At 69.8% G+C, this 15,193-nt stretch overlaps 1 protein-coding gene across 1 annotated transcript in view; it reads right to left on the reverse strand.

Annotated features, from left to right (window-relative positions):
- Positions 1 to 5,646: 5,646 nt before the first annotated feature.
- Positions 5,647 to 15,193, reverse strand: part of DIAPH1 (diaphanous related formin 1) — a 109,101-nt gene continuing 99,554 nt past the window's right edge. Inside the window, exons 27-28 of the mRNA XM_089769607.1 lie at positions 12,660 to 12,746; positions 5,647 to 6,599 (exon numbers count right to left, since the gene is read on the reverse strand). Of these exons, the coding sequence (XP_089625733.1) occupies positions 6,439 to 6,599; positions 12,660 to 12,746 (248 nt within the window). The 3' untranslated portion in view covers positions 5,647 to 6,438. The remainder of the gene's footprint in view (positions 6,600 to 12,659; positions 12,747 to 15,193) is intronic.

A 15,193-nucleotide genomic window follows, 5' to 3' on the forward strand; every position in this document is an offset into this window, starting at 1 on the left:
AGGCACAGGAGACGGGCCGGGGTTGGGGGGAAGGGACGGTGCGCTTGGAGGCAGGGCTGTGAGGAACAGTGGGGATGGGATGGGATGGGATGGGATGGAGGGGAATAGCTTGCACTGGACTGGCTGCATGTTGCTCATTGACATCTTTGTGCGCACGCTGGGGTCTGGCTCGCTCCATGCAAAGCGCCCTGATTGTGCACGCTGGGGGCTGGCTCGCTCCGTGCAAAGCGCCCTGATTGTGCACGCTGGGGGCTGGCTCGCTCCGTGCAAAGCGTCCTGATTGTGCACGCTGGGGGCTGGCTCGCTCCGTGCAAAGCGCCCTGATTGTGCACGCTGGGGGCTGGCTCGCTCCGTGCAAAGCGCCCTGATAGTGCACGCTGGGGGCTGGCTCGCTCCGTGCAAAGCGCCCTGATTGTGCACGCTGGGGGCTGGCTCGCTCCGTGCAAAGCGTCCTGATTGTGCACGCTGGGGGCTGGCTCGCTCCGTGCAAAGCGCCCTGATTGTGCACGCTGGGGGCTGGCTCGCTCCGTGCAAAGCGCCCTGATTGTGCACGCTGGGGGCTGGCTCGCTCCGTGCAAAGCGCCCTGATTGTGCACGCTGGGGGCTGGCTCGCTCCGTGCAAAGCGCCCTGATTGTGCATGCCCCACACGCAGGTGGGCTGCAGGCCAGAGGATGTTGGCCCCACTTGCTGACACTGGCTTCGCCAGCAGCTCTCCTCCAACGGTAGCAGAGCCTCTGGGCCGTGTCCTCCATGGGGCAGCCAAAGTTCTCACCCGTGGGACAAGCAATCAGGCTGCCAATCCGGGACCCCTTCCCCTGCATGGGCTGTGCTGTGCCCAACTGAGGCAGAGTCACAGACGGGGCCTGACCTAGCTGGATCCCCAGGGTCACATATCTCCAGCCTCCTCCTCCTTCTGCACAGCAGGGCCTGGGACAGGCTGCCAGAGCCAGGCCCTGTGCAGCTCCGTGCTGCACTGATTGCTGTCTTTGGGATGCCTGGTGCCATTCCATCCCCAGTCGTGTGCCATCTCCCACTCCCACGTGCGGTCTGCTCGCACGTGGCCTGTCATGCATCACTTCCTGCATCCCATGTGCTGTCTGCTCACACGTGGCTGCATTTTCACCACTGGCCTAGAGCGGGGCTTGCACAGACCTGTCTCCCCAGAGATCCAGTGCCCGCTGCCTGTGGCGCCACCGTGGAGGCGGCTGGGTGCGCGCCCCAAGCCAGGCATTTGGCAAAGGCAGTGTAGCCCTTCTGGGGCTTGGAAGGGGCTGGCCGGTCTCTGGCACCCTGCAGGGGAGTGCCCAGGGCTCCGGGCCTGGCAGCGGTGACATGCGCCGGCTCTCGGTGAGGTGCGACCGCAGCTTCACGGCGCTTGGGGAGGCGCTGCCAGAGCCCAGCGCAGCAGGGGGCACAAGGTGGCTTCCTCTTTGCCCTTCAGTATCTCCCCCCCCCCCCCGCCACCGGGCTCGAGTGATCTGAGCCCCTCCTGGGGCCGGGGGGCAGGAGAGTGACTTGGTGCTAGCCCAGCCCAATGGGGCTTCCCAGCTCTTCAGGGACCATCCCAGGCCGCCCTGGCACCCGCACTGGGGACTCTCCCAGCAGCTTTCCTGGAGGCAGGGCCCTACCTGGCCCCCTCATGCTCAGGAGGGAAGACCCGCCCTGCGGCTCATCCCGGCTGCGATCCCAACCCCTGCGCGGCCGCCACAGACACACGCCAGCGGCTCGGCCTTCCTGCGGGGCCACAAACGTTCCTGTCCCAGCGCCAGCCGCTCTGAGCCCGTCCGCTGCAGCCTGACCCAGCGCCCAGGCCTGGCCTTGACTCGAGACCCAGAGGAGCCAGGAATTTGCACCAGACACAGAGCTCCGCCGGCCCCAGACCAGCTCTCTGCAGCGTGGACGCTTCCGCTGGCAGAGGAGCCCCTGGCCACACCTGGATCCCTGCCTCGAGCTGGGGCCACGGGCCCGGTCTGGGACCCCAGGAAGCGGAGGGTAGTTCCCAGAGCCCTGTCCTGCTCCTCCTGTTTCGCCAGGACAAAGGGGAGCTCCATGGAGGCTGGAGCCGGGCCCTGTGGGGCATTGCCCTGTGTGGGGCCGGCCTTCCCGGCCTGAGACCGAGGGGCTGCAGGGACCCCCCCCCCGAGAGCTGGAGCAGACCCTGGCGCTGTCAGGTCGTAGGCAGCTCGTGGAGGGGAGGTGCCATGGCCCAGCCGCGGGCGACTCTCCTACAGGCGTGAACGGAGCCCAAGCAGGGCCCGGCCCAGGCTCCCTGCACGCCGGAACCCAGCAGCGCGGCTCTGCCCTCGTGGGTCCCCGGGCAGCGCCGCGCTCCCGGCCTGGCCCCGCGGACGCTGTAGGACTTGGAGCCAAGGGCGGCAGCAGGGACAAGGCGGGGGCGGGGAGGGGAGGACGGGCTGAACCATTGGGAAGTGGGGGTGACGAGACGGGGGGGCTACGCCCCTGCTGGTCCCGCCCAGGCGGCGGATGCGTCGCATTCTCGGCCCGCTGCGTTCAGCCGTGTGGGCTGCTCCCGCGCTAGCCAGTGACTTGGGGCTAAGGCAGGCAGGGCGGGGCCGGGGGCCACAGAGCGACCCCCCCCCGCAGCTTTGGCAGGGGGCAACATGGAGAATCGCTCCTTCGCCTCCTGGGCCGAGCCGGCTGCAGAGACTCTAGCTGAGCCCAGGGCTGGGCTGACCCCGCCCACTTTAAAAGCCCCTCCCCCCGCCTGCGGGAGCGACGACTGGACCAGGGATCAACTGAGTCTGGGGGACAAATGATAAAGACCGGGCGGGGGCGGGTCAAAGGGCAGGACGGGGGAGCTCCGAGCAGAGAGCCCCGGGCAGCACCACGGCCCCTCGAAGCCCCCAGGAGCCGCCCCGAGGGATCTGCCAGGACACGTGACAGCAGGGGGCGGGAGGGGCCCAGTCGCAGGCTGTGACGTAGTGGGGGTACCTGCTGCTGGCTCTGGGGTAACCCCCACTGGCTGCCGTGGGGACCACGACCCAGCAAAACAGGATGAGTCACTTGCAAACCAGTGGCCAGACACCCCCCATGGAGAGGAACAAAGGAAGGTGGAGGCTGCCCTGGCTGGGGGGCAGGGCTGGAAGAGAGTTAGTTAGTTCCTGGCTGGAAAGCAGGGGAGAAGGAGCTGGGGAGGGGGCTGGGATCCCCCCATCTCAAGGGGGCACTGAGGCCTCTCAGCCCCAGTTCCTGTAACCAGATTACATCTGTGCTGCGCTGTGCTGGAGGAGCAATAAACCACCCTCAATTCCACTGGCTGGTGCAGTCTGTTTGTGCCATTTCGGGGTGCAGGAGACGGGGGACCCCAACGCGCCGTCACACAGGCCCCTCGTCCAGCATCCTCGGCCTGGCGCGGCACACGGGGCTGGGGCCGGGGCCAGGAGGGTGGCGAGTCTGGCGACTGCGGGCGGGTGTAAAACAGGCGAGGGGGGACGTGCAGCCAGAACAGCCACGAGAGGTGCTGGGGGAGCCGGCAAAGGGGCTTCACCCCGGTGCATCCCAGACGCGGGGCCAGGTTCCCTCAGGAGCAGGCGGCAGCGACAGGCGCTGCCAAAGCCCCACGGGGCTGATAAAAGCCGGGGAAGGGGGGCAGGGGAGGCCGGCAGCCGGGACAAGCCCTCTGCGCCCGGTGAGCGGGGACCCCAGGGTGGGGCTCCCAGGCGCTAGGGGCAGGGGCAGGGGCAGGGGAGACAAGCAGGCCTGGGCCCCAAGCAGCACCAGGCTGGGCCAGGCCCAAGAGCTGGGGGTAGGGGTGGGGGTTGGAGCTGCCTGGCTACAGGGGATGCAGCAGCCTCTGCCTGCCCAGTGAGCCAGGCTCTAGCCCGCAGGCTAACGCTCCCCAGAACCAGCCAGCTCCGGGCGCCGGGCGGCTGCGGGGACGCGGCAGGGAGAGTTGGAGGCTGGCTCCATGCGCTGCCCTGACGTTTCCTACAGGTGCTGGCCTATGGCAACCTGGAGGCGGGGGGGTGAGTTTAGGGCCAGTGCGTCCTGCTCACAGCTGGGTCCCTGGTCTCTGCCCTCGCCGTGGCTGGGGCGCTGCAGGCAGGCGGGGGGTGGCCAAGCTCCGCGCAGCAGGAAGGACCCGAAGCAGAAGCTGCTGCCCAGGCAGAGCCCAGGCGGTAGCAGAGCTGCGGGAGCTGGGCTGGCACCAGGACGCGGGGCAAGCCGGGGTCTTGGACACCCGGGGCAAGTGGCAGGGTTCAGAGCTTGGGCCCCAGCCAAGTGCGCTGGGCCTTGTGGGGCCACAGCCCCGAGGCTTTGATCTGCGCCCACCTCTGGCGGGTGGGGCTGCCCCAGCACAGCCTGCACGTTGGCACAAGAGGCCTGTGGGCATCCCCTGCTCCTGGCCAGCCTGAGGCCTCTTTCCAGGGAGGCCAGCATGGGGGGGGGGGGTCTCACCAGTGCTGGACGGAAGCACTAGGGGTGCCACATTTATCTCCCTCCCCTCCCGCACTGCAGCAGGGCCCCAAGTCCCCGGGGGCAGGCCGCTAGCGCAGAACGGGGACGCCGGAGGCTGCTAGTCTGGCCTCTCGTGGGGAGGGACTAAAGGAAAAGCCCCTCGGATCCCCAGCGCTTCCCGTGGGGGCTCCCGTCTGCCCGGCCGCGTCCCCCTCGGCGCAGCCCCACGGCGGCCCCGGCCTGGGGACTCGGGCTGAGACGAGCGAGGAGTCCGGCGCGCTGGGCCAGAGGCAGCAAACTCGCTGTTGAAAGCAGGGCCCGCGCCGGGACGGGGGAACCCGGAGCTTCCAGAACATCCCGGCTCCCGGCGTGAGCCACTGGGCGGACGGTGCCAGAGGAGCAGCAGCCCGGGGCGCGGAGTCCGCCTGTTACACACGAACCCAGGGCCCGAGCTGCCCCCGGCTGTCGCGAGGCGGAGGCAGAGGCGGAGGCTCCAGTGTTTTATTGACGTTTCCAGTGCGAACAAGCCGCCAGGGTACAGGCCCGGAGACGTGACAGCACCACAGACTGAACCGACCGTGGCTGAGAGCCCAGTGGGACCCGGGGGCAGTGGAACCGCCCCTACCCCCCCGCAACGTCTGGGGCCCCAGGGCAAGCGACCGCCAGCGTCCGCAGGGCCCCTTCTGCTCTCCCCGAGCACGCAGCCCCCGCCTTTCTCACGGACCAGGCGGGTGCAGAGTGCCCCGGGCAGCGCACAATGGCCACGAGGGGCCCGTGACTCGCTCCCAAGTGTGGCAACCGGGGCAGATCCGTGACCGGCTTGGAGACCAGGCCCCGGGAGGGGGCACAGGGCGGGCGCTATGGCTGGCCAGGCGCATGCAAAGCTCACCTGCCCGCAGAGCTCCCAGGCGCAAGAGGGGCAGAGGCGCCCGACCCAGCCCGCGCCCCAAGCAGCCTCGGCGAACGCAGCGCGAGCGTGGCCGCAGCGAGGTGCACGGGGCCCGAAGCCGCGCTACAGACATTCCCCCGACTGCGCCAGCAGCCCCCCCAACACGGGGCAGGGCTGCGCCCCCACGCCCAGCACAAAGCCATTAGCCGCTAGCGCCGCCCCCAGGAACCACGAGCCAGCGCAGGACACGGCGCGGCCAGAGCCTGCGCCAGGCAGTAAGCGGGCACAGGGCCGGGCGGAGGCGGCGCAGGGCGGGGAGCCCACGGCACAGCATGCAGATGGTTCAGATATTTTTATCTTACATTCAAATTTCCTTTTAAAACAGACTCTGATACAAAAATAGAGACATTTGCAAAGTGACGTCTCAGCCCAAGGGGCTGCGCCCGGTGCCATGGCCGCCGCGAGGAGGGGCCCGGCGCCCCAGGCGAGTCCTGTGGCCAGGCCACGCGGGGCACCCAGCGCCCTATTCCTAGGCCCCGCTGCATGCAGAGGCAGCTGCCCCTTCCCGGCGGGGCGGCGCCCTCAAGCCCGGGGCAGGAAGGGCTCAGCCGAGGGACGCGCAATAAATAGAGCAGGCCAAGGGGGCGAGGAGAAGCAGTGGGGGTGGGGGTGGGGGTGCGGGCCTGGCGAGCCCCTGCCTCACGCCCGGGGGGAAGCCCAGGGGTGCTTGGCCAGAAGAAACAGCCGCTGGGAGCACAAATCCAGCCAGCCTGACCTGCCCAGGCGATGGGCGGGGCAGGGGCTCGCCCGCGGCTGGAGGAGCCCCTCGGAAATGGGGCCAGCAGCGTCCCCAGAGCCAAAGCGAAGAAGTCTGGGTTAAGGCAGCTTGGAACGTTCCTGCTTTGGCAGCCCCCAGGCCTGGCCCGGCCCCCGCCCCGCAGCGCCTGGCCCGCCCCCCGCCCCGCAGCGCCTGGCGTCGCATGGAGAGGGAGGCAGCAGCCAGAAGGGCCAAGCTGGCACAAGCAGCCCCGAAGCAGGCGGGCAGGCGCCCTCCGCCCGCGCGACCATTGAAAGTGACCCAGTGTGTGTTGCTTCCTCTGTAAAACTGCCAGTCCCGCGCCGGGCCAGCCTAGCTCGAGCGGCCGAGCAGCTCCATGCTCTCATCGCGGGCCCCGCCGCCCGCCACCGCGTGGCTCTGTGGCGCCTGGCTCGCTGCCGTGCTCAGGGCGTCGTCTCTCATCAGCTCCGAGGCCAGCAGGGAGGTGATGGCGCAGCCGGCGTTCCGCTTCGCTGCAAGAGAAGAGACGGTGAGACGCAGCCCGGTCTGGCCCTGCCAGGCGTGGGGAGAGGTGGGACGGCTGGCGCGCTGCAGGAATGACACACGTGAGCTCCAGGACACGGAATGGCCAAGGTGGGGAACGCGGCTCTCGCAGGGCGGACACTGCACCGAACACACACCACCGACGCGCCCGGGCAGCCCGCTCCGGACAGCAGAGAGACACGCAGGCCGGCCCTCCCACTCACGAACCACGAGGGGCGCGCAGGCAGGCCGGCCCTCCCGCTCACGAATCACGAGGGACGCGCACGCAGGCCGGCCCTCCCACTCACGAACCACAAGGGGCGCGCACGCAGGCCGGCCCTCCCACTCACGAACCACGAGGGGCGCGCACGCAGGCCGGCCCTCCCACTCACGAACCACGAGGGGCGCGCACGCAGGCCGGCCCTCCCGCTCACGAACCACGAGGGGCACGCACGCAGGCCGGCCCTCCCACTCACAAACCACGAGGGGCGCGCACGCAGGCCGGCCCTCCCGCTCACGAACCACGAGGGGCGCGCACGCAGGCCGGCCCTCCCGCTCACGAACCACAAGGGGCGCGCACGCAGGCCGGCCCTCCCGCTCACGAACCACGAGGGGCGCGCACGCAGGCCGGCCCTCCCGCTCACGAACCACAAGGGGCGCGCACGCAGGCCGGCCCTCCCGCTCACGAACCACGAGGGGCGCGCACGCAGGCCGGCTCTCCCACTCACGAACCACGAGGGGCGCGCACGCAGGCCGGCCCTCCCGCTCACGAACCACGAGGGGCGCGCACGCAGGCCGGCCCTCCCACTCACGAATCACAAGGGGTGCGCACACAGGCCGGCCCTCCCACTCACTAACCACAAGGGGTGCCCACGCAGGCCGGCTCTCCCACTCACGAATCACAAGGGGTGCGCACACAGGCCGGCCCTCCCACTCACGAATCACGAGGGGTGCACACGCAGGCCGGCCCTCCCACTCACTAACCACAAGGGGTGCACACGCACACACCAGAAGACCATGGGACTCGTGCCCCCAGATGCCCTCGTGTGCTACATGCTGGTGCAGGCAGTCTTGCTGTGATACGTGCACACACTCAAGCGTGCTCCACGTGCGGGGACTCGCTCAGGCAGGGGGACGCGCACAGGAAAACAAAGCAGCTGCTGACATGCTGTCGTGGATGCTGGTTGCCGACCTTGCGTGGCAGCTTCCCAGGCAGCCGTTGGCTTCGGACACCACGCGCCCCCAATGTGACGGGCAAGCACAGCTCGTTCTAAGGCCTGTCCCTGTCAGCCCCCCATCCACACTGCCAATCAGAGCTGGAGACCTCAGGTCGAGTGCCACCCGCTTCTCACCACTGCAATCTCTGCCTCTACCGGAAGCAGCCGCCTGCCAAGCCACCGGATCCGGCCCGCGGGCGCCCCCCCCCCAGAGCAGCCTGCGGCAGGGCCCGGCCTGTCTGGACAGCTGCGAGCCCCCGGGAGCCCTAGCACACTCAGCTCCCACTGCCCAGTTTCCAGCCAATGGGAGAGTCCTCCCCCCGCCCCTCAGGCTTGCAGCTGTTCAGATCTCACCACCCCCTAGTCAGCTGCTCCGAGCCGCCTGCCAGGGCATGGACGACAGGGAACCTGCTGGGCTGCTGGCTGGGAGTCGCCCAGGGAAGCGTCTCCCTCCCCCCCCACATCCCCTGCTAGACCCTGCCCCCCAATCCCCTGCCCCCAGACCCCGCACCTCCTCCATTCATATCTTGGAGGAGTGCAGCCCTCGAGCACTTCCCAAATTCTTGGCGTGCGCACCTCCGCCCCACCCCATTCCCTGCCTAAATCCACTGATCAATGGCTTATCCTTGCTACAAACTTGGCAGGGCCCTTCCTGCGCTCCCTTCGGAAGGGCACAGCTGTGCCACGGCCTGCACCCGGGCCTGCACTCGGGGCGACAGATCCTGCTCCCCAAGGAGGCACCTGGCCTTCGGTCAGCCCACGAGTCTTCCAGCGACCCCAGTCCCGTCGCTCTCCACCCCCAGGGCTCCGCGGTGTGCTGGCTGGCTGGGCGGGGAGCACGAATCACTGAAGCCATGCACGGGGTGGCAGGACCAGACTTGGCCCGGGACATGCTGGCAGGAAAGGAGAGGAGGGAGGAGACAGACAGCAAGAGACGACCCTGCTGGGGCCAAACCTGGAGAGCAAAGTGCCCGGGGCTGGCTGGACCCTGCTTCAGAGGCAGGCGGAAGGAAAAGGCAGCGAGTCAAACCCGTCCCCGTTACCATGGAAAAGGCCCATTTCAATCCCCGCCCGTCTCCTTGTCTGCCTCTCCCTGCCTGCGGCGCACGGGGGGGCGGGGGGAGGGACACACTGCGGGGGGGGGGAACAACAGGGCCACGTGTTACCCGCTCAGGCGCATCCTCCTCCACCTCACAGAGTGACAGCAGAGAGTCTGGGAGAGGAAAGGAGAGAGGCACCGGTCAGGTCCTGCGGGGGGCACCCTTCCGCCCCCAGCCCTGCCAGAGTGGCCTGCTGGACCCAGCGCCTGCCTGCAGCCAGTCCATGGGCCAGATCACGTAGGGCCGGCCCAGGCCTCCGGGCACCTTCGCATTCAGACACCTAGCTGGGAAGGGCGGGGAGGGGGAGCACCGCGGGCCTGACGGAGGCGGGAGGGGCTCCCCGTGCCGGGGCGAGGAGGGGGAGCGCCGCGGGCCTGACGGAGGCAGGAGGGGCTCCCCGTGCCAGGGCGAGGAGGGGGAGCGCCGCGGGCCTGACGGAGGCGGGAGGGGCTCCCCGTGCCGGGGCGGGGAGGGGGAGCGCCGCGGGCCTGACGGAGGCGGGAGGGGCTCCCCGTGCTGGGGCGGGGAGGGGGAGCGCCGCGGGCCTGACGGAGGCGGGAGGGGCTCCCCGTGCCGGGGCGGGGAGGGGGAGCGCCGCGGGCCTGACGGAGGCGGGAGGGGCTCCCCGTGCCGGGGCGGGGAGGGGGAGCGCCGCGGGCCTGACGGAGGCGGGAGGGGCTCCCCGTGCCGGGGCGGGGAGGGGGAGCGCCGCGGGCCTGACGGAGGCGGGAGGGGCTCCCCGTGCGCAGAGCGGCCGCTGGGTCAGCCGAGCAGAGCAGAGCCTGGCTGTGGGGAACAGCAGGTCTCCAGGTGCTCTGCCATGGACCCGCACAGCAGCCCGGCCACCTGGCTGTTAGCGCCTCTAAGCAGACACTAGGCTCTCGGCTGGCTCTGATGCAAGCCCTGGAAGGAAGGCTGCTGTGGAGTGGAGGGGAGGGGAGCAGAGACCCCGGCAGCGCTTCTGCCCCACATGCGGGCCCTTGTCTGGCGCTGCCCCCGGCGTGGGGACGTGGCCTCGGAGGTGCAGGCCAGGCCCTCGCCCCGCCTGACCGAGCTCTCCGCTCTCTTACTTCCAGCCCCCGGAGCAGGTGGCGGAGCAACACGCCGCAGGGAGACTGCAGCAGCGCAGCCCAACTCGTGGACAAAGCCGAGGCTACGGGCCAGGCGCACAGCCCCCGGCAGGGACACTGGGCTTTCGTGGGCAGCCTGCCTCCTGGCTGAGCACGTGGGCTGGCCCCAGCCCTGGGCAGCCTCGCGTCCCCAGAGGCCCGTCGGCAGTTCCAGTCCCTCACGTTCCAGGGAACAGACCCCACACTGACCCCTCGGCTCTTCCGCAGCCACAGCAAGTCACGGGGAGGGGCGACCCGGGCCAGGAAACACGCCAACAGCTCCCAGCGTGCCCAGAGCAGCACGAGCCCAGGAAGCGAGCTCCCACAGACTGGCAGAGCCGAGCCGGCGTCCGGCAGCAAGAGAGCAGGGGAGGGACCCAGCCAGGCAAAGGGGAGCTCTTGGGGACAGCCTCTAAGCCCAGAACCCGAGCAAGACTCCTCACAGCCAAGCTCCCCCCGCGGCCCGTCAGTGACCCTTCAGCACCTACAACGGCCTCCAGCCAGGCCTGCCCCGCTTGTGTCAGCTGGAAAGGTGGAGAGGCAGCCCCGCTTCCCCTGCAGTCACCTTCCCTTCCTGCTCTCACCAGGGCTGCCCAAGACCCAGAACCCCTGGTGCAGGAAGCAGCTGGTGCCGTAGGAAGCTGACGGCAATTCCCTGCCCCACACCAGTGAGCAAACTGGGGGGACGAGCACCCTGCAGCCTGGCCTGGCCCCTCTGCACCGGGGGACACTACGCCTGTTCCCACCGGCTGAGCCTCCACCCGCGCCCACGTCACCGACTCCGGGACTGATCAGCTCAGGGACGTCTCACCGTCAGCCCCGGCCACCAGGCCCTGGATTTCTGCAGCTTCCCATGATGGACTCAGGAATTATCACTTAATTCCCCCCCAGCCATCCCCTCGGTTTCATCCGCTGCCGCCTCCGCTTTCCCCACTTGCCCACGGTCGCCAGGCACTGGCCTCTTCTCCACGGGCCCATCGACTGCACGGCAGGACTTCCCAGCCTGCTCTACCCTCGGGAGCCCCCGTCCCACGTGGGCTGGCTCCACAGGAACGTGCAGACTCCCAGGGCCACGGATTGCCCTTCTCCCCAGTGCCCTCGCTCAGCAGGCGTCTCTCTTCCTCCCTCACTGCAAGGCAGCTGGGAACCTGCCCTCCCGCGGAGCAGACGTAGGGGAGGCGCGCCCCTCCCTCTGGAGGGATTCACAGCGACACGGTGTCTGCTCCAGGGCCACCGGCGTGTCTTGCGCTTGCCGCTTGAGCGAGACCCCCGACCCCAGAACGGAGCTGTGTACCCGCGTCTGACCCACCGAGGCCTCGCCCCACCTGCCCCTCCCTCGCGGCTGCTTAGAGGGCTCTTCGGAGGAGCAGGCGTTTTCCAAAGCCAGCGTCACCCCCCCCCACTCCGGAGCCCCGGGCCCGTCCTTGGCCCACATCTGCCCGCAGCCGCCCTGGTGCGCTGCGGGTCACCGCGCTGCCTGTGTCCTTTGAGAGGTGCTGCTCGTGCCCACGCCACGTCAGCTGTGCGCCCCCCACGCACGGGGGCGACGCTCTTCAGAAGTTCCTCGCGTGCCTTGAAGCCACCCTGAGGAACGGGGGAGGGGTCCGTGATCGCCTCCGCCAGCACGGCACAGAGGGCCCACAATGCTCGCGGATGGTTCAATGGTTTGATCCTTTGCCCACAGGGATCTGGGGGTCTTCTCCCCCGAGGCTGCAGGCACTGGAGAGGGATGAGACGCTGAGGCCACCGGCCCACCTAAAACACCTGACGCTGAGCGAAACCCCCCGGGATCCAGGCATGCCACGGGGCCAGCCACTTTGCAGCCAAAGACACAGGCAGCACCGAGCGCCTGGGAGGCTGAGCTGCCGACACGGAGCACTGGTCTGTATCCGGAACAGCTGGTCCCTGGCAGCCAAGATCTGCCAGGTGGGGCTGACCCCAGCGTCTGTGGTCCCCTCTGGCGGACAAGTGGTCAGCGTGGAGCGAACGCCGGCGTGGCGGGAAGCTCAAGCTCCTGAAGGAAGGCCGAGCAACGCTGGAGCAGCCCGGGGGCGGGGAGCATGCGGCCTCCCTCATCCTGCACCACGAGGGCACCGCTCCACGAGCTGCCCCTACGGATCCTGCCGAGGGAGAGGGGCCCGGCCCCCCAACGTGGCCTGGACGTGAGCAAGCACTCGACCCTCCCTAACTAGCTCTGCTCTACAGCTGCCCCGCTACAGGCGAGCCCCAGACGATTCTCTGCCAGCCCAGCTGGTCTGAATCTGCTTCCCATGGCCTCTGTATCCCCCTGCGCAGGACACCAACATGCGCGCGCTCTCCTCCCATTCACGGCATCAGCCGCCTCCTCTCCACCTGCTGGCCCGGGGCCGTGCTCCTCGGGCCTGGCCCCCGCAGCAGCTCGCCAGAGCGTCTGGCCCACGCGTTCCTCCCTTCTGCCCCCAGCGGAGCTCCAGGCCACCGGGGTCAAGCGGCCGGCGGGTCCCTGGAGCGAGCAGGCGCGGCGTGCAAGGAGCAGCACCCAGCGTCTCTGGCGAACCGTTCGGATCAGCGCCTGGGACGGGGGCCGCACGCGCCTCCGGTCACTGCTGAAGGAAGGGTAACGGGCCCAGCCGACCCCAACTTACCCTGGCGCGGGCCTCTCTTCCTCCGGAACGCTGCTCCTGACTGCAGGGCCTCCAGCAGGCTGTCCATCACCCCGGTCTCATCGCCCTCTGCAGGGACACGAACGGGGACACGGCTCAGGCCGGCTCTGCCACGTCCTCCCACCCACGGGACCAGCCCAACCTGCCCCCTTCTCCCGACACCGGCCTCTTCCCTCCCCCCTGGGCTGACAGAACGGCGGGAGCACGGCTCAGGACTGCCTAGACCCCTCTCCTCCAGCCAGCTCTTATGGGCCCAGAGCGGCTGCCCCCTGCTTCCCTCGCGCCGGGGGGCGCCCAGGCACAGAGGAGCAGCACGGCTCTCCTCGCACCCAGCACTGGCAGGGCAGGTGCTGGCCACGGCGCAGGGCTGGGGAACCCCCCTCCCCCCAGGCTGACTGCCAAAGGCGCTGGGGGATGGGCTGCAGGGAAAACCTCGGAGGCCGCGATCAGAGGCAGCTGGGGCCTTGGAGAGCGGAAAGATTCAGAGACCGTGCCAGAGCGGCTGTCAAAGAGCCAGCTCCCTCCTCCGGCTCCGGCCTCCCCTGGGCCTGCCTGGCTCGCTTGTTTCCAGCCTCATTCACGCCCCCCCGCTGCTCTGACGCCCGAGCAAGGAGCGTGTGACTGTGGGCAGACCCTGCGCCAGCGCCTGTAGAAGCGAGGCTGGGCAGCACCACTACCCTCGGCCCCCGGCCCCGCGGGGCCCCGCTACCCTCGGCCCCCGGCCCCGCGGGGCCCCGCACTCTGGCAGTGGGAGGAAGCCTGCGAGAGCCCCTCTCTCCTGGGAGAAGGGGTGTTTGGTGCAAGAGGCCCCGGGCGCCAGTTTCCAGCTGTCCAGAAACGGAGCCAGGGCCAAGTCCTGTCTCCCCGAATCGGCCGGCTGGTCCCCAGGCAGCTGGCGCCAGCGCCCACACTCCCGCCCCGAGACCAGGGGCCTGCCTCCCGCCATGCGGAGCGAGGGGAGTCCCTCGCGTCCCCCTCTGCCCCTGCAGCCAGCCTGGCCCTGACGGGGTTAACAGCGAAGGCACGAGCACTCTGCAAATCTGTTCCCATGGCAACGGCTCCGGATGAACCGAAATCTATAAATCACATTAGAACATCTGGCGGCTGCCGAGGGCGCCACTCGCTGCGCACGGCGCCACCTGCTGGCGGAAGGGCCCACCCGGCTCCAGGCCACCTGAGGAACTGACTGTCCCAGCCACGTCCCCACTGGTCCAGCTCAGAGCCTCAGCCCCCGGGGCAGCCCCTGGCCCTCCAGCGGCCCATGGCACTAAGTGCCCTTCCTCACGTGGCCCCGGGGCAGCTCTCTAGCGCCAGGGCCGGTTGTGGGGTGCCCTGGGCAGGGTCTGCAAGGGGCCCTGGCTTGGGAACTTGTTCCCTCTGGAAAGCTGACCCCAGCCAGGGTTTAGCGCACGTGGGGAGCCTTTGCTTCCCCCCTGCGATCCGGGGCTCAGTCCGGGGAGGGGCGGGCCCACGTGAGCTGTGCAGCGGAGCAGCGAAGGCGTCTCGGGGCTGGGAAAGGCACCGCAGCAGCCAGGGAGCACGGCCCTAAGGGGCGAGGAGGGGCACAGAGGGGCACGCAGGGCTAGTAGGGGTGGGAAGACACGGGCCGGGTGAGGGCTAGCCAGGGCCAGACGCCCCGAGGAACACGGGACCGCCACGCCTTGGGGTGCTGGCGAAGGCCCCGAGGGGCACGGCTCTCCCAGCACAGCAGAGCACACCCGGCTGATAGCGCCCTCTGCTCTCGGGGCAACGCCTTAGCTGGGCTTGGGAGCGGCAGAACGGCCCAGGAGGGAAGGAAGCAGCAGCACGAGCCCTCAGCAACGCCTCGTGCACTTCCCGCGGGGGCCTGGAGCCTCCGGCAGCGAGCGAGGAGCCGGGGGATCCGGAGGGGCCATGACCGAAGGAGCGGGGCGCGCTCAGCACAGGCCTCCCTTCTGCAACGTGCCAGGGAGGAAACGGCGCGCGCCAGCCTGGACATTTGCTTATTTCAGTTTCCTCCTGCAGCTCGCAGACAAGATCAAACTGCAGCCGCTGCACCCCTGGGCTCCCCCGGACCAGGAGGGGACGCGGCCCCCGGCTTCTCCGGGGAGCCCCGGGGACGGGACGCGGCCCCCGGCTTCTCGGGGAACCCCGGGGACGGGGAGGGGACGCGGCCCCCGGCTTCTCGGGGAACCCCGGGACGGGGAGGGGACGCAGCCCCCGGCTTCTCGGGGAACCCCGGGGACGGGGAGGGGACGCGGCCCCCGGCTTCTCGGGGAACCCCGGGGACGGGGAGGGGACGCGGCCCCCGGCTTCTCCGGGGAGCCCCAGGGACGGGACGCGGCCCCCGGCTTCTCGGGGAACCCCGGGGACGGGGAGGGGAGGGGAGGGGACGCGGCCCCCGGCTTCTCGGGGAACCCCGGGACGGGGAGGGGACGCAGCCCCCGACTTCTCCGGGGAGCCCCGGGGGCTGCAGAAGAAACATCCTGGGAGGAAACGGGGAAGCAGCCACGGCTCTTTGGAGTGGCAGGGGGAGC

Source organism: Pelodiscus sinensis, chromosome 16 (assembly GCF_052426305.1).
Source record: "Pelodiscus sinensis isolate ZL-2025 chromosome 16, ASM5242630v1, whole genome shotgun sequence".
Classification (NCBI taxonomy): Eukaryota; Metazoa; Chordata; order Testudines; family Trionychidae; genus Pelodiscus; species Pelodiscus sinensis.